At 58.5% G+C, this 20874-nt stretch overlaps 1 protein-coding gene across 1 annotated transcript; it reads right to left on the bottom strand.

The window, feature by feature from the left end:
• Positions 1-7043: 7043 nt before the first annotated feature.
• Positions 7044-20121, bottom strand: EFNB1 (ephrin B1). The gene is made up of 5 exons (XM_025858411.2): positions 19205-20121; positions 10333-10610; positions 9441-9533; positions 9107-9235; positions 7044-8945 (listed from the first exon to the last, which is right to left on the bottom strand). Exons 1-5 carry the CDS (start codon positions 19330-19332, stop codon positions 8533-8535), a joined length of 1041 nt encoding a protein of 346 aa, XP_025714196.1. The 5' UTR covers positions 19333-20121; the 3' UTR covers positions 7044-8532.
• Positions 20122-20874: the final 753 nt, after the last annotated feature.

The raw sequence follows: 20874 nt of genomic DNA, 5'->3' as shown, positions 1-20874 counted from the left end.
AGGGCACTGTTCCCGGGGCTTGTTAGGCAGGCCTTCATGTAATCCTCGCTGCAATCTCATGAGGATGCCGCTACTCTCAGCCCCATCTTCTGGAGCAAAAACCAAAGGCACAGAGGGGTTTCAGGAACTTGCTAGAGAATTCAGAGCCAGAAAGCGGTAGAGCTGGGGTGCCCACCCTGGCAGCCTGACTCCAGAGTCTGGGCTCTTAACTACCACCGGCAACCAGCCTCTGAGGCCACGTGGCTGAACATCAACAGCGCAGGCTGCAGGGCCCAGCTTCTCCCTCTCCTCCGGCCAGCACTACCCTCTCACCTCAGCACTGTGGCAAAGTACCTAGGCATTTGGACTCTGGAGTCAGGCCTCTTGAGGTCAAATCCTTTTGCTCTGCCACTTCCTAGCCACGTGCTCATGGACAAGGTACTTTCCCTTTCTGAGCCTCCGCTTCCGTACCTGGGGCACAGCGTTAATCATAGCCCTACCTCAGATAAGGCCCCCTCTGGAACCTCACTGAGCCATGAGGTGTCAAAGGAGTAACGCCTGTCAACTGTTGAGCACAGTGCCTGGCCCATAGGAAGGATTCAATCAATGTTCCCTGTTATTGTAGGGTAACATAATAACATGTCGACGCTCCAGATTGGCTGGACAGTAATGTAAGTAGGTAGAGGGGCAGGGACAGGGCCCTGGGATGACTGTCCCAGCCCATCCAAGCCCCTTCACTTCGACAAACATTTCAAAAGGGTATTGATACTGCCTCTGTACTAAACTCTATTCTGGGCCTCAATCTAGGTGAGATACAGAGATGAACTAGACAGGGTTTCCGGCCTCCAGAAGCTCAGAGTCTAGTGGGGGAAACGGACACAGGCCACGTAGCGTGAGCAGAAGCACTGTGAGAGCTGAGAAGAGAACCCTACCCTGGCCTGGATTTGTGGATGAGAACGTTCATGAAGGAGTAATAGGAGTTTGCCAGGCCAAGGGCAGGTGGGTGGGCATTTCTGGCCAATGGAAGGGCATCCAGAAAGGCTCAGAGGCTTAAGGGTGCCTGTCCCGGTCAGGGACCAGAGAGTAGGTTTGTGTCGTTAAGGTGAGTCTGGCGTGGAAGGATGAAAGGTTCAAAGCTTAAAATAAGGGCAGGGATCAGATCGGCCAGGGCCCCGATACCCATGCTGAGGAGTTGATGGATGATTGACACATTTGAAAGGTAAACAGAGATTGGCCATATCAGGATTGAGTTTGGGCAAGATCATTTTGGCTGCTGTTTTGCAAGAGAGGCGGACGGGATGGAAGCACGGAGACCAGGTGGGAGGCTATTGCCATCGTCCCGGCAGGAGATGAAAGGCAGCTTGAACCAGAGCAGTGGTGTTAGGGGTGGTCAGCAATGGGCAGAGTCAAGAGCTGTTTCGGAGGCAGAGACTACAGGATTAATCCTGAAGTTTCTAGCTTAGGCCCATCTGTGGCAAGACCCTGGCTGAGGTGGGAGCAGACACCTGTGCTCTGTAAACTGGTCTCTTTTTCCCCTTTGGTGTTTATTTTTGTTTCCTTGTAAAGTTCATTGCAGAAAATTCTGCTCTTGTTTCAGCTGAACTGAAAGAAAGGGAGACTTTTCCATCCCGCAGCTGGGACCTGGGTTCCCGCACCTCCTAGGGCCCGGGTTTTACTGGTGGCAACTCCAGCGGAGTGATTATACACAAAGCTAGAAAGATCTGGTGAGGCTAGGGCCCAGGAGAAGGTTTGGTGTGGTTTGGCAGGCCTGCTGAGGCGGATGGGGGGGTACCCGGATGGGGGGGTAGCCGGGGGGCAGGGGGGAGGGTAGTGAGAGCCGTTTGGCCTGGATCAGGGGATGGGGGTGGGTGCGGTGCTGTGTAGAGCGAGAAATTCGAAAATCCTGCCTATTGGCTTTTTCAAGGGAGAATGGCTCCCTTCCCTGGGCAATGTCCGTAGGTCATAGATACCTCTGGCCTTTTCTTCTCTGGATTAGACCCTCCCAGGCCCCACTGGGAGGTGCCTCAGTTGAGCATCTGTGCTAGAGGAAGGGATCCCAGAGTACACAGTAAACAACCCATGGCGGGGGCGGGGGCGGGGGGGTATGGGGAAGCTGTGTGGTGGTTTGAAGAGGCAATGGGCTGGAAGTCAGAAGACCTGGGTGAAGGCCAGTCAGGCTGAACTTTCTGTGTGACTCCGGGCAGTTCCTTCTTCCCCTCCCTGGGCCTCAGTTTTCCCATCCATCCAACAAGGGGGCTGGACTAGAAGGTCTCTAAACGCCCTAACAACTTGAAAGATTCCATTCTCTTCTCTGAATCTGCCCAGGGGGAGGCCTTGGGGGCTGGGGCACCGGCAAGGGCTGAGAATTCCATAGCAATTTGCATGTGAAAGCATGTTACTGCCATGGCTATTAGTGTGGGCAGGGGGGCTGAAGACAGGGCAAGGACAGCTAACTGTCAGGCTGGCCTGAGAGGCCCAGGCTGGCTGCCTGGGTGGGGGAGGGAGGGAGGGAGGGAGGGAGGGAGATCCCGGAGGTGTGCACAGGAGGCTGGACCACCTCACTTGTCTCCCTTTAAGGCCCCGCCCAACGGAGATGCCCAGTTCTGGGTCTGGGCCATGAACCAGCGGGTCTGGCCTCCACAGTCGCCCCCAATCTATTGTACCTAGTGACTTCAGAGCTGTGTGAGGTGCCACAGGAGAGGGGGGCACCCAGGGAACGGGGCAAACTATCAGTGCATTTTCCAGGTCGGCTGTGACCAGGCCTAAACCTCCCAGGGCCATGTTTCCCTCAGGGTTATATATAACGTGTCGTTTTGGCAATTGCCTTGTGTAAACTTACATAGTTTGTCAATATAAATACTGTGTATATATGGATTTGTTTGGTTCACTCACAGGCACAGACTTCTGGGGATTCTGAGAGATCAAAGCAACAATGCGTAAGAAAGAGCAGGCGACTGTGGCCTGTGAGGCAAAGGAGCTGGTTCTGAGGCCTGGCTCAGCCGGTCCTCCCTGTGTGTCCTTGGGTGATAAGTCCCTTATTGTGCCTGGGCCTCAGTTTCCCCCTGAGGGGCTTGGTCTGGAAAGGAGCTCTTGGGAAAGTCCTAGCTCTACCATTTCCTGGCCTCTGGCCTCTCAGATTCTACTGAACAGGCCTGAGGGCAGCCAGGGAAATCTGGCTCATCCCCTGAGAGCGAGGGCTCTGCCCAGTAGAATCCAGCCGGCATGAAATCCCCGTGATGCAGGGTGGATTCCAGGATCTCCTTGGCTTCTCCTGGTCATCTGGAAGCTAAGGAGCCACCTGGAGCCTCTCCCTACGGCCCTGGCCAGAGAAAAGGGGCAGCTCCTCTCTCAGAAGCCAGTTCCTCAAGTGCTGCCTCTAGGGAGGCTGGGAGAGACGAACCCATGGAGCCACGGGGATAGCAAGGGCTATGGACACACATCTCTTCTACTCTGGCTTTGGAAGAGTTTATTATGGGTATATTGTGCCCAGCCCCCAGCCCAGGAACCTGGGATTAGGGCTAAGGGAGGCAGCCTGGGGACTGGAGCCTCAGGGTAACTTCTGATGGGGATGTTCAGGAGCTTTACAAAAGGCCAGCTTTGATCAGTGATGATGGGAACAGCCAGGGGCTTGGGGTCCCCAAGAAGCCCAGCCGAACTGCCCATTCCCTGCCTCACGAGAAAAGCAACAGGTACCATTTATTGGTGCTTACTACGTGCCCGGCATTCAAGAACTCATGGGAAAAAAAATGGATGAGTGAATGCATGAAAGGCTAACTTTAGAACCCAAGTTTCTAATCTGTGTACCTTCTATTCTGCCTCTCACATTCCCACGACCCATCACCACGCAAACCCTTAAGAGCTAACCAGGCACTCAAGGGCCTTTCTAGAATGTGACGTCCCTGGTAGCAGGGACCTTGTCTATTCTGTGCATCACTGTACCCCAATGCCCAGACCACCAGCTGGTATATGGGAGGTGCTTAGTAAATAGTTTCTGAATAGATGAAGAAATCTTGTTCTACTCCTCATTACCCAGACAGGGAAACTGAGGCCCAAAGCAACAGGGGCCTGCCTGCCTCTGGTCAAAAAGTGTCAGGCTGGAGCTGGGCTGGGCCCTCAGTTTCGAGCCTCTCGGGCTGGGGCTCTTTCCCCGTTTATCAAAGGGCCCTCCGGCAAACTCCTCCCACCCTCCCATATCCCTTCACACATTCCTTATTCCCCCCACCCCCCAGCTTTTCCTCTTTTCTCTTTGCCAGCTGGGTAATTAACCATTGGAAACAGAACCTATAATTACTGTCTCCCCCATGCCCTTAAATTGCTTTCAGTTTGGGATCCGTGACCCCTGTCCTGGGTGGAGGTTGGTCTCGCCCTCAGCAGCCAACCTAACAAGCACCAGCTGGGGCTCCAGGCCCCCCACCCCAGGTCTAATGGCCAGCTGTACAGGAGACCAGCAGCAGATGGGCAAGGAGGGTCCCCAGGCCGGCTGGGGCTGACTCAGCTGGGGTGTCAGTGGGCCTGTGACGTGCCTGGGCAGGACAGGAGGTGAGGCAGGCAAGGCTGGATTTCTGAGAGCGACTGGTGCCAGGTGGCCAAAGGGCCACTGGCTCAGCAGGGGCAAAGCTAGGATGGTCCCAGTGGGGCCCGTGTCTCTCCTTGGGTTCTTTGGCCCACCCTCAGGACCCTGCCTAGAGTGCGCCAGGCCATCCCCATCCTCGGGGAGGCCTCCTGTGAGCGTAAAATGGACCAGAGCAATAAATCTCAAGAGCCCCGGTTTTCCAGCTCCGCGAGGCCCGCCCCTTCAAGGGAAACTGACGCCTGGTTAGCACCTGCCCAGCTTGCCTCATTGGTGATCTGGGCTCAGCCTGCAGAGGAAGCCAGGCAGCCCCACCCTCACCTGGAAAGCATCCTCTATCCCTGACTCACCACGAGCTTGGGCCCAGCTGGGACAGGAAGGAGAGCTGAGGGTGGGGCTGGTCTGGGCCCTACCACAGGAGGCTCACACCTCCTGCCTCCGCCTAGCTCAGCTTGGTCTCTCTCTGACCCACGCAGCTGGGAAGGCAGGGTGGGGGAGGGCTCCTGTTCTTCAAGGTCCCTAAGGAAGCACGCTTGCTCGGTCTCACCCGACACAGGGCAAGGGGCAAGGGGGTGGGGAGAAGGAGAATCACCTTCAAGGAACTTCCACTTGCTCACAGCGTAGAAAAAGGCCTGGGCTCCAATCCCAGTGCTCTGGATCCCTTGATATGTGTTCCTGGGGCAAGTCACTGCCCCTGATAGGGTCTCAGCTTCCTCATCTCAAATATGAGGCAAATAATTGCCCACCGTCCACCCTCACAGGAAGGTTTATGAGACTCGGTGACAACGATGTGCATAAGGTAAGTGAAACAAGCGGCAGGCACTGTCCAGGTGAAGGACACTCTGCCACAAGGAGCTACTGAGCACTACTGTGTGGCCAGCCCAGCTCGGGCACTGAGCCCAAGCCCGCACCAGCCGTGGCACCCAGGCCAGGGCAAGTGGGAACGGCCAGTCACAGATCTGGGCTGTTGGAGAGACGGCCCCACACTTTCCCCTGCTCTCTCCCGCAGATTTTACTTCACACCCCCATAGCTACTACCCCCAAGGGGCCCCCAGGAACTCGACCCCCCCCCCACCGGTAGGGTGAGGGCAGCTGATGTCATGGGCTGGGCAGGGGACCACCCAAGCACACTGAGTTGCAGAAGTGCATGAAGGGCTCACCCAACCCGGGTCAGGCTCCACCTCGGTTAGAGATGTCAACCCGGCCTGAACCAGCCCTGGTTAAAGACCCCCCGACCCAGGCTGGGGGCCCCACGCTGGGCAGGCAGTCAAGTAGCAGAGGCCCCATCTGATCCAGGCACTTCCTTTGGTTAATGAGAAACCAAATAAACAGCCTCTGCCCCAGCTGGCTCCAGGAGCACCCCAGCCGGGCCCAGCCCTGCTCCAGCCCTGCTCCAGCCCAGCCTCCCTTCCCTTCACCCTACAGGGCCCATGGCTCTCCTCCCCCTTCCTTCTCCCGGCACTTCCCACTTCCCTCACAGCCCTGCCTGCGCCTTGGCTGGTGGTTCTCTGAAGCTTCCTGCTCTGGATCACTAGCTAGCCCTCCCCTTCCTTCCTCCTTCTTCTTTCCTCTAGTGCCTTCTTACCCATTTCTAGCTACTGGGATCTCATCCGCCTCCTCTCCTGACATCTGCCTTGGCCATCTCTACAGGGAGCTCCCCACCCGCAGACGGGAGCAGGAAGGCCCCGGGCCCTTGCCAGTCTGCCTCGCTGTTGTGGGATTGAGGCCAGACCCTCTTCAGGGCCCCCGCCACCCTCCTGGACCATCAGCCTGCGGCAGGGAGACTGGGTGCTCACGGCTGCTCACGGCCACCTAGCTCCAGGGCTTCGCCTGCCAGCCAGAAGCCCCTAAGTATATGCCCTGGTGAGGACTCTGGTGTGGCCCACCTCTGAGGACGAGAGAGGCTAAGAAGTGAACTAGGCGGCCTGAAGCAACCCCAGCACCCAGTGGGCCGCAGCTGAGGCCCAGCTCTTGGAAAGTTATTTCTATCCACCTTCAGGTGTCTTGAGGCAGGGCAGGGCCGGGCCTGCCAGCAGGTCCCAGACGTAGCTCCAGCCAGGTGGTGGCAGTGCTGGCGGACACACCCAGGGCCCCATGGGAACACCCCCTCCCCCATCAAGTCTCTCTAGCAGAGCCTAATGACAGACTGGGCAGATGCTCATGAGGCCTGTGCCACCGAGGTGACAGGATGGACAGGGAGAAATGGTCGCAGGCTCCAGCAGAACAAGAGGGCAGAGGAACTTGGGGGCGGGGGGCAGAGAAGAAGACAGGCATAGGACACCTAGAAACATCTTGCTCCACTAGGAAAGCCACCCTCTTCCCATACCTGCCCAGATCTTCAGTGATTTGGGCACAGGAAATCTCTCTCTCTCTCTCTCTCTCTCTCTCTCTCTCTCTCTCTCTCACACACACACACACACACACACGCACACACTCACATACTCACACCTCATTCCCCAACATCATGACACCATTTTACACCCATTTCTCCATGTGGTTAATTTTTTTTTTTTAGTTCTCATTTTTTTTCTAAGAAAAAAGCAACAAGAAAATAATTCAGAGTTTATACAAAACATCTTTACATTATTTCTTCCAAAAAAGACTAGTATTTACACAAATGGCAACAGAAACAAAAACAAAAAACCCTTCCGACTGCCACCTGGAAGGGGCTGGCTGTTTGGCTCCCTCTCCCACCTGGCACTGGGGTGGGCAGCGGGCCAGGAGCCAGTGTGGAGGTGGGGGGCATAAAGGCCCAGCTCCTTCCATGGCCACTCTGGGAGCGCCTGCAAGGCGCACTCAAGTGGCCGTCTGTACGCAGCCGTGCTGGCAAGGAGCCGGGGTCAAAGTGCACGGCGTGCTGGCCCAGCCCTGGGCAGCCTCTTCCTCTTTCCAGGCCCCGGCCCAAGACTGGAGGGGCCAGCGGAAGCTGGGTTGAGGGGGCACCCACCTGTGCTAGAGCCCAGAAAAGGAGCAGGCCTCCTGGCCTTATACCCGCTTAGGTCTCTGCCCTGGGCCTCCGTTTCCCCACCAGGCCAAAGGATGCCAAAGGTGAGGAGAGAACAGGGCGGGGAGGGGGAGGGGAAACTCCCAGCTCTGCAGGGCAAATAGCCACCTGGGCACCTCACCTCCCTCCACCCCCATGAGGTCATCTGCCTGCAGCAGCTCTCCTGTTCCCCAGGCAACAGCCAATTAAGACGTTAATTACCGTGAGAGTGAGGGAGGCAGGAGATGCCCAAGAATCCCACAAGGAAGAGATTTTTTTTTTTTTTTTTTTTTTTTTTGGTGGAAGGGTGGCAGCCACTACCCCATTGCCAAGATCAGCTTTGTAGAAGGAGGGTCAGGAGGGCAGGGCGAGACACTTTGCCCAATAGCCCTCTCGTCTTCCCTCCTGGGCAAGAACAGCTCTGGCCTGCCACCCCTCCCCCAAATACCAAGGCGTTTATAAAAGAAATGCCATCCTATGCTTCCTGGCCGGCCACATCCTGCCCCAGTTCCCTTAAACTGGGCTAGGCCAGGCTCAGAAAGCCGAAGGAGGGGCTGCCTTTTACATTTTTCCATTTTTCTTTAAAAAACAGATGAAAATGAGTTGACAGCTAAAAAATGAACACAAAAACATTAAAAACAGTGATGACAGTGGACAAACAGTCCTGGGAAGGGGGGGAGGGGGGAGGGGAGGCAGGGCCAGGGGAGCATCTTCCTGCCTGCTGTCCATCAGCGTCCAACCCTGCCCTCCAAGAAGGGGCGCCCCTGCAGAGCCCAGAGGCCTGGCCAGAGGGGGAAGGCACAAGAGCATGGGGGCTGGGGGCACAAGCACCCCCTCCGAAGCCCAGGGGGCAGGGCAAAAGGGGGATTATAAAAGCCAAGAAACTACAAAACTAAATACAAAGGTGGGCACAGCTGGTCGGGGAGGGGAGCGTGGGGGAGAAAGGAGAGGTGCAGTCCTGGCCGACTGTCCCTCGGGGGCCCGAGGCCGCGCTGGGCCCTCAGACCTTGTAGTAGATGTTCGCTGGGCTCTGGGGCGGCATCTCCTGGACGATGTAGACGGGGTGCCCGTAGTCCCCACTCACCTTCTCGTAGTGGGGGCAGTAGTTGTTCTCTGTAGTCCGTAAGGGGATGATGATGTCGCTGGGCTCGGTGCCCGCCGTGCCACTGCCCCCCTTGGGACTGGCCAGGGTACTGAGTGAGAGGGCGGGCGCCCGCTGCTGGGTGTGCTTCCGGTGCCGCTTGCGCAGCTTGAGTAGCAGAACTGTCAGGAAGATGATGATGAGCAGGAAGATGACACAGCCGGCGCCGACGGCCGCGAACAATGCCACCTTGGAGTTGAAGAAGCTGTCGGGGTCCCCACTGCCACCTCCGCTTGCCCCTGGGCCACTTTTCTCTTCCTGGTTCACAGTCTCTGAGGAAGGAGGAGGGAGGGGAGACGTGGTCGGCCACAGGTCCCAGGGACGCGCTGCCCACTTCAGGCTGGGCCCCGTGCCGCCGCCCTTCAGAGATAAGGGCCTGAAAAGGCAGCTAAGCAATGGCTTCTGCCCTTCGGGAGACACCTATACCACTCACCATGCTTGCCATCAGAGTCACCCAGGGAGCCCCGGCCACTGGGGGCCTGTGTGGCCATCTTGATGGTGTTGTCTGCCTCCTTGCTGGGCCGGCTGGTGGTCAGCTGCTCAGGCGTCACAGCATTGGGGTCTGGGGCCGGGGAGAGGACAGGTGAGTGGGGGACCCCACGAGCATAGGTGCCTCACTCATCTAGCACGAGCAAACAGTGACCTGTAAGTCAGATCCCAGATACTCTGACCCTATTGCCCCTCCCCTACTCCCAAACGCAGCCATACCCAGCCAGGGACATCTGTTGCAAAGGCTCAACGGGGGAGCCCTCACGCCGGGCACTCACCTTGCCCAACCTTCATGACAATCTTCATGGTGCGTGTGCGGCACACGCCTCCCTCCCGGTTTTCCAGGCCCTCCAGGCTCCCATTGGATGTAGCTGTAGCAAGAGGCCAAAGAAATCAGGGTGGGGGGGGGGGAGAAAGTCTGCCCACACTACCTAGAAATCCTAGTGCTGTCTTAGCCCGTAGGAACAGACTGGGAGCTGGGGCGAGGGGGCGACAAGCAGCTCCCGCCTACCTGCGAAACTTTCCGCTCTCGGCTCCCTCGCGCTGGGAAGAGAGTAGCCGGCCCGGCCCAGCCCACGTCGGAAACTAGCGCTTCCCCCAAAGGGGCTGCTCCCTTATCAGGACCAGGCCTTAGCCCTTCTTTCTCAGTGGACACTGAGGTATCTTCTCTCTGGGCGATGTTGCTCAGAGGCCAAACAATTAGAAGCGGAATCATGGGGGAGGCTCCTATACAGCCTGGAAGGAAGCCAGTCAGGTAAACTGGGCTGCAGTCCCAATGCTATTCCCGGCTCCCCGAGTGACATGGGGCTAGAAGCTCCTTCACCTCTTGGGGCCAGTTTCCCACGAAGAGAAAGGCCCAACAGCCAGCTGAGGCCAAAGGGTTCTGCCAACTCTGCCATTCCCGAGATTAGACCTGAGGTAGGCCAAGAAAATGAGAGAGGGCACCGCGAATTGGAGTCTCCTCCCACCCAACTCCTAGAGCCAAGGTGAGCGGGCAGCCACCCCCTTGGTGAATGTTAGGGCCAGAAATCCAAGGCCAGGCTGGAAGGAGAGCATGCCAGTCTTCAGAGGGGACCGGCCCAGGACAGGCCGTGTGCTGTCTCACCGTACTACTTAGAAGCTCCTGCTGCTACAAGATAAGAGAGAGCCCTACGATGGGAAGGGACTCACAGGTAATGTAGTAATCATGGTGCTTCTTAAACTCCAGGCCCATGTAGTTGGGGCTGAACTCCTGGAACTTAATGGTGAAGCGAATCTCCTGCTCTGGCCGGTTGCAGGTGACCAGCACGTTGGGGTCAAGCACAGTGCTGCAAGCAGCCGCCTGCTCAGGCCGCACCAGGTACAGCTTGTAGTACTCGTAGGGCCGCCCTGCTTCCGCTCGGGGGCAGATGATGTCCAGCTTGTCGCCAATCTTTGGGTAGATCACCAGGCCCTTCCCACTCAGGAACCTGCCCAGGAGGGATGACATGGTCAGCCTCAGGGTTGAGGGTCCCGGGCCATCCCCCCCGGATCGGGGGCACACACGATGAGGGCCACAGGCTGAGCCTACTGGGGGGCGGGGGAGATGGCAAGGATAGGCATTCTGTCCTTCCTCCATCCTCAGGCTGGGGCTGAGGAGAGACAATCACACTGCCAGCAGGGTGTGGAAGGGGTGGCCCGTGGGCAACGCGGCCAGGCTTTGACTGCTCGGCAGGGTGGGGCACTGCCGAGCCGGGGGAGCCCGTTGTCCTAATGTGGCATTTCCGCAGGGGGGCTGACGTGGCCAATGGTGTCAGGCTCCGGCTGCCTGGAGGTGGCAGCCCTGTTCTCCCACTGCCATCACACTCACGTTCCTTCAGAGCCACTGCTACCATCTCCCCAGCACACATGCGTGTGTGTGTGTGTGCACACATGCACCCAAATACACACACACACACACACACACACACACACACACACACACGCCCCATGCCCACACATGCCTTAGCCACCACCCCTGCGGCTCCCAGGCTACAACTGGGGGAGCTCAACCTGTCTTGGACCCAAGCCTTCTCTCCCCTCCTTGCTAATCTTGGGCAGGATGGGGAGATAGGAATAGGCATCGCCTGGAACCAAGGGGTAATGGGCACAGTCTCTGGCCAGGTGTGACTCCACACGGCTCTCCCCACTCCCCACAGCCCAGTGTCTCAGAGGGGGGACCCATCCAACCCCCATAATGTGAGAACCTGAGTCCCTAAACTTGACCAGTCTCAGTCCTAAAAAGAACAGAGGGAGGGGAGAAGGTGCCCAAACACAGACAACAGATCATGTGAGACAGGGCCCCAGGAACCTCACACATCTGTGTTCTAATCCTCCCACCTCCACATCTGCCTCTGTTCCAGATCCTGAGGGAGACGGGCAAATGCCTTCTGAGCCAGGTTCATCTTCTAATCTTGAAGGCCAGACACAGGGACTAGCAGAGGGAGGGTGGCTGCCCAAGCCCATCTATTCATATCACTCTGTCCTTACCTAAGCACACAGTAAAACAGTGCTGCTATCTTGGCCATTTCTGAGCCTGGGCAGGCTGGAGCTGGGAGCAAGGCAATAGCATGGAGGAAGGAGAAAGCAGACAGACTTTGGAACCAGACAAACACGGCCCTTCCTAGCTCCGCGACCTTGGATGAGCTGCCTGATCTCCCTGAGTTTCAGTTTCCTCACTTATAAGCAGGCCATGATAAGAGCCCTACCCCCCTGGGATTGTGGAGGAGGTGCAATGGCGCATGCAGAGGGCCTAGCGCATAGTAGGCACTCAACATGTTTGACTCTCGCTTAGAAACAGTCTAGTCTGCCAAGAGGCAAGACACTAACAGCAAGTACCTACAAGGCCAGTCTTGGGGGTTTTTGGCAGGGGTGGGGGGTGGGCTGGCTAGGAAGAGAAGCTGTGGCCCCATCCTCAAGGATTTTATTGTCTGCTGTGGGGCAGAAAAGTAAAAATGGTCCGTGCTTTAGCAACAGACAGTACCAGGCTATCTGTAGGTTATGTGGGAGGACGGTGGTGCCAGCCGCAAGGGCTGGAGGCCGTGAGAGGAAGGAGATAATTCACCTGACAGGAGATGGTTCCTCAGAAGGAGCAGAAGGAAAGTGAGTCCTGGGAGGCGACGGATAAGAAGTTAACACAGAGCAAGAGTGGACAGGAGTGGCTGGAACACAAACCCCAGGCCAGTGACTGGCCCCACAACTGGTAGAGAGAAGCAGAAGAGGTGGAAAAGCTCAGCTGGGGCCAGACTGAAAGGCCTCAGGTGTCACAACAAGCAGGGTGGCTTTCATCCCACTGGGGACAGACCTTCTAGCAAGGACAACGAAGGGTTGAAAGCAGTGCTTCAGGAGAACAGAGCTGACAGCAGAAGAGCATGGCTCCACTTCCTGGGGGCCCGTTGCGCACTGGGGACCACAAGGTACGAGGGCCTACCGGGAGCTCAGGGCCCTCACTCGAGGGAGGCAAATGATACCCCAGGAGGTGAGTCTAGACCAAGCAGATGAAGAAAGGCAGCCCTCCCTCCATGTTAAATGAGGCTTCAACAAGCTGAGACCTGCCATCTTGCTGTACAGGAGGGTAAAAACCACTAGAGGGTCTTTCCCTTAGTACCTAGCTTTACTGCACTGCAGAGGGCCATGGGATGAAGGCCCCTACAAACATTTGCGAGCGAACACCCTCACCCCATGCCTCCATAATTCCCAAGGCAGTTTTCAATTCCCCAGCCTCACACTAGGTCCACCCAGACAGCAGGATTAAAGGACTTGTAACTTCTTAGAGCCAGAGGAACCTTCGAGACCCACTGAGTCCAGGCCCCTCATGTGAGGGAGGGAGTGATCAGAGGAACATTTGCTATGGACGAGAGGTGCTCAAAGCCAACTGGAGGAGGCTACCCTCACCCAGGACGTTAACCCCTAGGGGTCTAAGAAGCCTTGGCTGAATCCTTGCATAGCTGCACTTCAACAAGACCCTCCCTGGAGGTGACGGCAGGGTACACAGAGGGCATGCGAAGGGGCACAGGCCAGCTCACCCCTCAAACCACTCTGCCCGGGCTTCCTCACCGTGGAGGCTTGGCTGTTCTGAGCACATCTATGGCCGTTCAGGCTCTGGAGCTCCGGAACTGAAACACAGGGCTTCCAGCTACTGGGGGCTCTACCTTGAATCCAGAGACATCGAGAAAACAGGTATCTATACAGTAGATGGAGGAGGGGGAAGAAAAGAGGACTATTGCCCCTAACACCCCTCAGTCTTCTCTTCAACCTCGGCGACGACTTCATAAATATTCATCAGTTCATTTGCATAGCAGCTGGCAGAGGGAAACTCACCTTCCCCTAAAGTGCAGAAGGGAGAGGAGCCTGATGAGACCTGCCTTCCCTGACCCTGATCCCCCATAATGGTGCCTCCTCAGCATCTTCTCCAGCATCAGGAGAACTGCTTCTTGGCCTATGAGAAGCCCAGGAAAGTGGCAAGGGGACATAAGGGGCAGGTGTGTAGCCAGGGAGAGCGAAGCCTGAAGCCAGGTACAACACCAGTCATACTATACAGGGGGGACCCAGCAGGTCTCCCCTCATACATGTCAGGTTAGGAGTAGGGGCAAGAGAGGAGGAGAAAGAGATTGTCCCCAAGTTAAACTCTTTATCCCCCACTTTTCAAAAACTACTACTCCCCCATTATGAAGCCAAGCTTTCTTGCCTGGGGCCACCCCCAGACAAAGCCCTTTTCTGGAAAATAAGGGGATTGACAAGGCCCAGCAGGAAGCCTGAAGCAGGTCGCCATGGTAACCCCTGAGGCCTTCCCTCCTTAGCCTCTGATAGCCCCAGGACCCCAGTGAGCCACCCCAGGGAGTAAAGGGACTTGTGGGAGGCGGCCGGAGCATTCCAGCTCCTTCTTATGGCCTGCCTCTTCCCTTCCACCCTAGCCCAAGTCTCTCCCTCAGCCTTTCTACTGAGCTGAGAAGTGCCGCCATGACTGCTAGTAAGAATCCCGGGACACAAGAAGCCTGAAGGGTCTGGGGCAGTAGCCCAGTCAGAGGCCAACTGCCCGCCTGCTTCTGGCATCCAGCTGAGCCCCTCTCCACCCAAACACCTACAATCTGCAGGGGGGCCAGCTTGCAGCTGTAGGGGTCATGCCCAGAAAGGTGCCCACACTGGCTTCCCTCTCGCCCTTCCCACAGGCTCTGGGAACCTGTGGTCAGAGAGCGGCTGAAGGGACAGCCCGGTCCCAGGCCGTGCCGGGCCAAGCTTGGTAGAAGACTCCAGCCATGGCCTTGACTCGGGGACCCTGGTGGCACTGCGCCTGCACCCACAGAGTGGCAGGACGAGTGGAGGACAGACCCCAAGCCAGAGCTCAAGTCTGCTCTCATCCCAGCAAGGGTGGGGAGCCCCCAAATTAAAGGCTCCTCTTTCATTCGCCCAGCTCCACCCAGCCCCCGAGGCGGCAGGAGCAGGCCTGGCGTGTCCCAGCAGTGCCCGCCCAGGCGTGGGTGGGCAGGAACAGCAGCTGGGTCCTGGCGCGCGCGCACACGCGCGCACGCGCGCGCGCACACACACACACACACACACACACACACACACACACACACACCGCTGTTGGAGACAGGGAAGCCAGGAGAGTCCCAGAGGAAGTCAACCTCCCCACCTACACTGAACCCTGCCCTCCCCTCCGCCCCACCAGGCTCATACTTGGGTCCACTGGGGGGGCCTAACACCCCTTTTCTTGTTGTCTGCTTTCTCTGGGATCCCTGAGAGGCAGTGAGGTTCCTGACCCAGAGAGGAACCAAAGGTGCTGTTCAGAGCTCGGGAGGGAGAGTGCCAGGCGGTGAGCTGACTGCCTCTAGTTCAGGTCACCCAAGCAGGCTGCCCTCAGAGGCAGACCTAGCAAAATCAAATGAGGAAGCCAGGGCACTGCTCATCCCACGCAGGCAGAGCCTGAGTCACAAGGACAGATGCGCGCACACCTGTGAGGTAAGAGGGGAACCCAGGGGCAGGGAGCCGGCACCTCTTTCCAAACCCCACCTTGAATTCCTATCTCTCCTAGATTCCAAGGTAGCAGGATGGCATGGAAGGAATGGAACATGACAAGCTCTACCCCCTATGAGCTGAGTCTAGACAAGTCACTTCCCTCTTCCAGGCACAGGCCTTCTCATCTGGAAATGGGGGCAATTCCTACTCCCTGGGGCTGTTGGGAACCAGCAATGAACTTACAGATGAGGATGCTTTGTAAGTAGCAAGGTGCCGCCTGATTGCTAAGGTAGCCTGCCAAACACAGTACCATTTAGAAGTAAGAAGCTACAGGAGCTTCCGCTCCTGGCTGCAGGCATCCCCACACCCCGAAATGACCACTACGAGAACACACACAGGAGGGGCCACTATGGTGCCCAGGGCCAGGAGCCCAGGATGTGGCTGGTGAGCATCCCCCCACCTCAGCTCCCCTAATAATCACAGAGTGGACCCTCCCCCAAACCTGGTGTTCTCTTGGCAACAAGCAGCCTCCCGGCTGGCCCACCCCTCCCACAGTCCCAACCCCAGAAAACAGTAGTATCCAGGGCCTGCCCATCCCCATCCACCTGAGCTGACGAGGCAGTAGAGAGCCCAAGGGGAAACAGGGAACCCTCCAGTTAGCCCCCACCCCAGCCTCACAGGCCCTTCTTGCCCCAGGGCCCAGGCTGCCTGGGGTGGGGGTGGGGAAGGAGGAGAATGGGAAACTTTAGGAGCCGCTGGGTTCCCATCACTCTCAAGCCCCCACCTGTGGCCAATCAGCCACAGGGTAGAAGAGGTCAGGTCCCTAGCCGCCCCGGAAAGGGGCCCCCTGAGCTGGCCTCCCCAGGACTGTGAGCTGGAACAGCTGTGAGGGGGCTGGGACCAACATTTCGGCTTGTAGCGGGCAAGCCTAGGTTGGGGTCTGCAGCTGCCCCCACCCATGCTGGATGGAGTCAAGGGTCCTGGACACCAAGCCGAACCCCCCACCCCCACCCCCTTATAGGGAAGGTGTAATGTGATCTCAGGCACATTCCCACTCCCTGGAGGTGGGGGAACCTGAGTGGGGGGCAGGAAGGGGTCAGAATGGGACTGAGAGACTGAACTGCAGCAGCTGGACTTGGCTGAGGACTCAAGTGTGAGGCCTGCCGGCTGCCCCAAGCTCTCCGGGGAAGAGGCTGGGGGAGGGGGCCACTCTGGGACCTTCCATCACAGCCCCCAACCCACCCAAGCACATGCATACACTCTGGTTGTTCCCAACCTGTAGTGGGACTGAACCTGCTTCCCCACCCCGTGCTCATCAGACAAATCTGACAAGAGGGGCGAAGGAGAGGCAGAAGCTCTCGCCACCCAGGGACTTCCACGCTGAAAGACCCCCCGCACCAATTCGGGAAAGAGCCTAGAAGTCTTAAGCTGGCCCTTCCTGCTCTCCTCTTCCATCAGGGCTAGGGCTGCGCGCACCCTGGAACCTGGAAACATACCCCCAACCCCATCACTTCTTTATTTTGATTTTTTTTTCCCCCAAGAAGGAAGCAATTAAGCAAGGTTTATGGGCACCGGGAGATTTGACGGCGGGGGTGGGGGGGGGTGCCGGTTCCTGACAAGGCTGAGGAAAGACACCAAAAGCAGGGAGGAAGAGGGGAGGGAAGAGAGAAAATGAGCCTGTGAGGGAGAGCACGGGCATGTGCGAGAAACAAAAGGACTTGAGAAAAAGAGGCAGAGAGTGACTAAGAGTGAGAGGGAGTGTGAGAAAGAGGGAGAGCAGGCGAGCCTAGCTGGAGAGGGGAGGTGAGCGCAGCTCACAGAGGGTGTGAGAGGGCGAACAGACACAGACCCAAGAGGGAGAACTCGGGCAGGAGGCAAAGAGGGAGAGGCAGACAGAGAGAGACTGTTTATTTGAAAGGCTGGGGCAGCCTGAGGGTTGGGCGCGGTGGCAGAGGCAGCCCCCAGAGCTCTAGTGGAGCTGAGGGCAGTGCCTCCCTCCTGTCCACCCCCCATGCACCCCCACACACAGACCCTTGGGCGTGGACGGAACTGGGGTGGGGGGCGGGGTGCAGGGGCACCAGGATCAGTCCCCCACCATTCTCAGGATCTGCTCACTTACAGGGCAGAATTCGTGCGGGTGCTACTGAGTCCTACTGAGTCCTCCCCCCGCGCCGGATGCCTGCCCCCTCAGCCTGAAGTGGATGGTGGGGTGGGTAGAACTCAAAAACCTGTAAACTGGTCCAGAGCACTAAAGGCTCAAAACACAAAAAGGGAGAAGCTCAGAGAGATCTTGTTTCTCCCAGCACCACCACCCACCCCCCCCCCCCGCAACTCTGCAGGAGAGCTCCTTTCCAGCTGTGGAGCTGCCTGCTATCTCTGGTTAGAGACCCGAGAGAGCAATTAGGTCACTCCCATGAGCCCCTATAATGGGCTACCCCAGGCGGATTTCAGCTATCCTGGCTCAAGAGAGAGCATTTCCAGCCTCCACCTCCCCTGTAAGCAGGGGGTGGAGGGGAGGAACTGGGCTCTTCACAACCTTTCCCCTTGAGCTAAGCAGCTCAGGGCCCCCAGACTATCCTGACTCCCTGCTGTTAGGAGAGCGCTGCACCCAGTTTAGCTTCTAGGTGGGGGAGAAATTCTTGTCAATCCCTTTCCTTGGTACCTTGTTCCCTTTCCGGAACCCTCTACACTGACCTTGTTTTAGCCATCCCACAAACCAGTAAATAGGACCCTACCTTAACCCAAGGAGAATAGAACTAGAGAAGGTGCCTTCTCCCCGCTCCAGGGCTGAGAGATGCACTGTCCCTGGAACCTAAGAGGCCAAGGCAGGCAGGAGCCCGGGAAGTTAGCCGGGGAGCCCAGGAGAGTGGAGAGAAAGAGATTCCAGATACAAAAAATCAGAGAGCACAGAGGGCAGGCCAAAGCCCCCCAGTTTCCCACTAAGTAGGGGTATCCGCATATTGCCAGGACCTCCACAAAACAGGAAGAGCAATCTTGACCCTGGATTCCAACCCCAGGCCGGAATGCCAAAAGAGTAAAAGGTCCAGAGGTCACTACACAGCCCCAGCGACTCTTCACTAACAGCCTCCCAGAAACCACTGAGCCACCGCCCTAAAAGGTGTGCGTGTTGTTTGGGGTGGGGGGGGGATTGTGAAGGGGTAGGAGGAGGAAGAAAAGAAAGCATCTCCTCTACGTAGCTACATCCCCAACCCCTTGGGAAAAGCGAAGCATAGCTCCCCAATCTGAGGGACAGAGGGTTGGGGGGGCACTGGGGCCCGCCTGGGCAGGAATCCTTCGACCCCAACCCACCTCCCTTGCCAGCTCGGACGCCACTCTCTGCCTGGGCTGGCCCTCGAAGCTCTGCCGCCGGCTCCATTGGACCCCCGACGGGCGCCGGATCGAACCCCCCCTTCCCCAACAAATCCCTCTCCCACTCCGCCCCTCTCCACCGGCCGCCTTTGTGAGCCTGGGAGAGGCGCCCGCCCTTCCACGGCCCCGGCAGGGAGAAAAGAGGGGCCAGAAGAGACGGCAAAGCGAAAAGCTGGGGAGGTAAAGAGGAAAGAAAGAGAAATGGAAATGGGAGAAGCCCGAATGGGGATTCAGGCGCTGCCCCCCGCCCGAAGCGCGTAGTCCCGAGCCGTGGTCCCTTCCCAGCTAAACAAACGAGAAACCTGTGTTCCGGCATCGTCCCCCACCCAGGTCAAGCTCGCCCCTCGAGCGGCTCTCGGAGAAAACCGCCACGTTCCCAGGGGCCCCACAGGGGAATGCGTTCTCTCCCCCACCCAGCTCTCGGATGCGCCCTCGAGCGCCCGGACTCCCAGCTCCGCCAGGCGCGACCATCTCGACTTGATCCGGGACATGCGGAGGAGAGGGCGGGGAAGCCAAAGGGTCACAACCCAGCCGAGTGCCCCCCACCCCACCCCGCCGCACCCTGCCCCGCCCGCCCGCAGGAAAACACTCGAAAACGCCAGAGACAAAATGGGGCGCCGCTCCTCCTCGAAACACCTCCCCGCACGCACTCGGGGGCGCGTGGCCTCACCCTGCAGGAGTGCCTCCCACCCCCAGGGACCAGAGCCAATAAGTTACTCACTTGGGGTTGAGGGAGCTCCAGGACACGGGCTCCAGGTTCTTGGCCAGCGGCGTGGCGAGCCGGCACAGTGCCAATACGACCATCGCCACAAGCCACTTGCCGAGCCAACGCTGCCCAGGCCGGGCCATCTTCCCGGGAGCAGGCTGCACTTGGGATCCCCTGGCGCCTCCTCAGCAAACTGGCCTCGCCTTCCCGTGCTGCGCTGCGCTCTCAACCGCTCAGGCGCCCATCCTCCGCAGTCGCCGGCCTTGAAGTGCTCCCCTCCCGCCGGCTTCGGTGTCGCTCTTCTCCGCCCGGCGGGCCAGGAGGACTCACTGGGCAGCCGTCCCCAACCCGGGCATGGGCCGCGGCCTCCGAGGACTCGCTCCCCTGGTCTCTCCGCCGCACGAGGCGCGACGGGGGCTCTGAGCCCCCGGGTGATCCGGCCCGATTCCGCTTGGCTCCCCGAGACTGTTCGGGACTGCGCGCCCTCTCCCTGACTGGGTCTCTCGGAGGCCGACCCGACGCCTCGGCCGTCCCGGGATCGACGCCCCTCGGAAGAAGTGGGAGTCTCCCCCCAACGCGAGCTCAGTCCGGGGGCTCCCGGCTGGGTCGCCCTGGCACGGTCTCCGTTCCTCCAGGCCACACTGGGACTCTGGGCTGCGCGCCCCCCCGACAGCTTCTACTTCAGCGGGGGCCCCGTTCAGTGTACTCAGAAGAGCGGGAAGACGCTGCCGAGCAAGCTAGTCCCATCAGTTTGCGCTTCTGGAGCCTCGGCCCGGTAGCCCCGCAGCCCCGTCGCCGAGTCCTAGCTCCCCCGCGATCGCGCCCGAAGGTCTGCGGCCAGTGCGAGCCTCGCACACCTCCCACTGCTGTCCAGCGCGCATAGACTCCCTCCGCCGCCGCTGAGCTGTCTACTCCCCTGCTCAGGCGAACGCAAGGCCAACCCTACTCCTCTTAGCCAATAGTAAGCTCCGTCTCGGGGTCCTTGTCCCGTGCCACGCCCCCAGAGCAGGAAGGGGGCGGGGCTCCTGGGAGCTCTTAAGGACGCCGTGCTCACGATGGCACCAATCTGAGAGTGCGGCTCGTGCGGTTAGGGGTGGGTCCGGTTTAGTCCCGTTCCCAGAGCGCTCAGCCCGTGGGAAGTTGACGTTCCTCTAGGTCTGTCGGCCTGCTCTCCTCCCGCGCGCCTAGTCAACACTCTGGCCCACTGACCGGGGCCAGACAGGCCCTGTCACAAGTACCCCTGGAAAGTACTTCCATTCTCTTTACACAGGAGCCCCGAGGTCCTGCTCTGTGCCCACCTCTGTGGCAAAAGTAGCCGCTTTGCTCCCCGTCCCATCTCACGTAGGGCTCTGGTAGGCCTTCCTCCTTCTTACCTCGCAGTGCAGTGTCTGCTTGCCCTTGGACCTGGAGTCCTAAACCTACGGATAGCGGTAGGTGAAGGAGACTCAGAGAGGTCAAGTACGGGATGGAGGCGGATGGGAGGTGCGTTCTTTGGCCCTGGGGACAGGCCTTCGGATTCTCAGCTTCAGGGGAGAGCCGTGTGGGACCCGGGAGCCCAAACTTAGAGTCTTGTCCTGTCTGAAGGGGCAGGCAAGGCCCCGGAAAAGGCCTGCGGGAATGAGCGGGCACCTCGATAAAGAAACACACCTCGAGGGCAAAAAGGAAAAGGCGCAGGCAGACGCCTT

This window comes from Callorhinus ursinus, unplaced genomic scaffold, assembly GCF_003265705.2.
Source record: "Callorhinus ursinus isolate GAN/ISIS: 27379988/994484 unplaced genomic scaffold, GSC_fseal_2.0 scaffold66, whole genome shotgun sequence".
Taxonomy (NCBI): Eukaryota; Metazoa; Chordata; class Mammalia; order Carnivora; family Otariidae; genus Callorhinus; species Callorhinus ursinus.
Note: the sequence above shows the minus strand (reverse complement) of the source record. Positions and strands in the feature narration are given on the sequence as shown.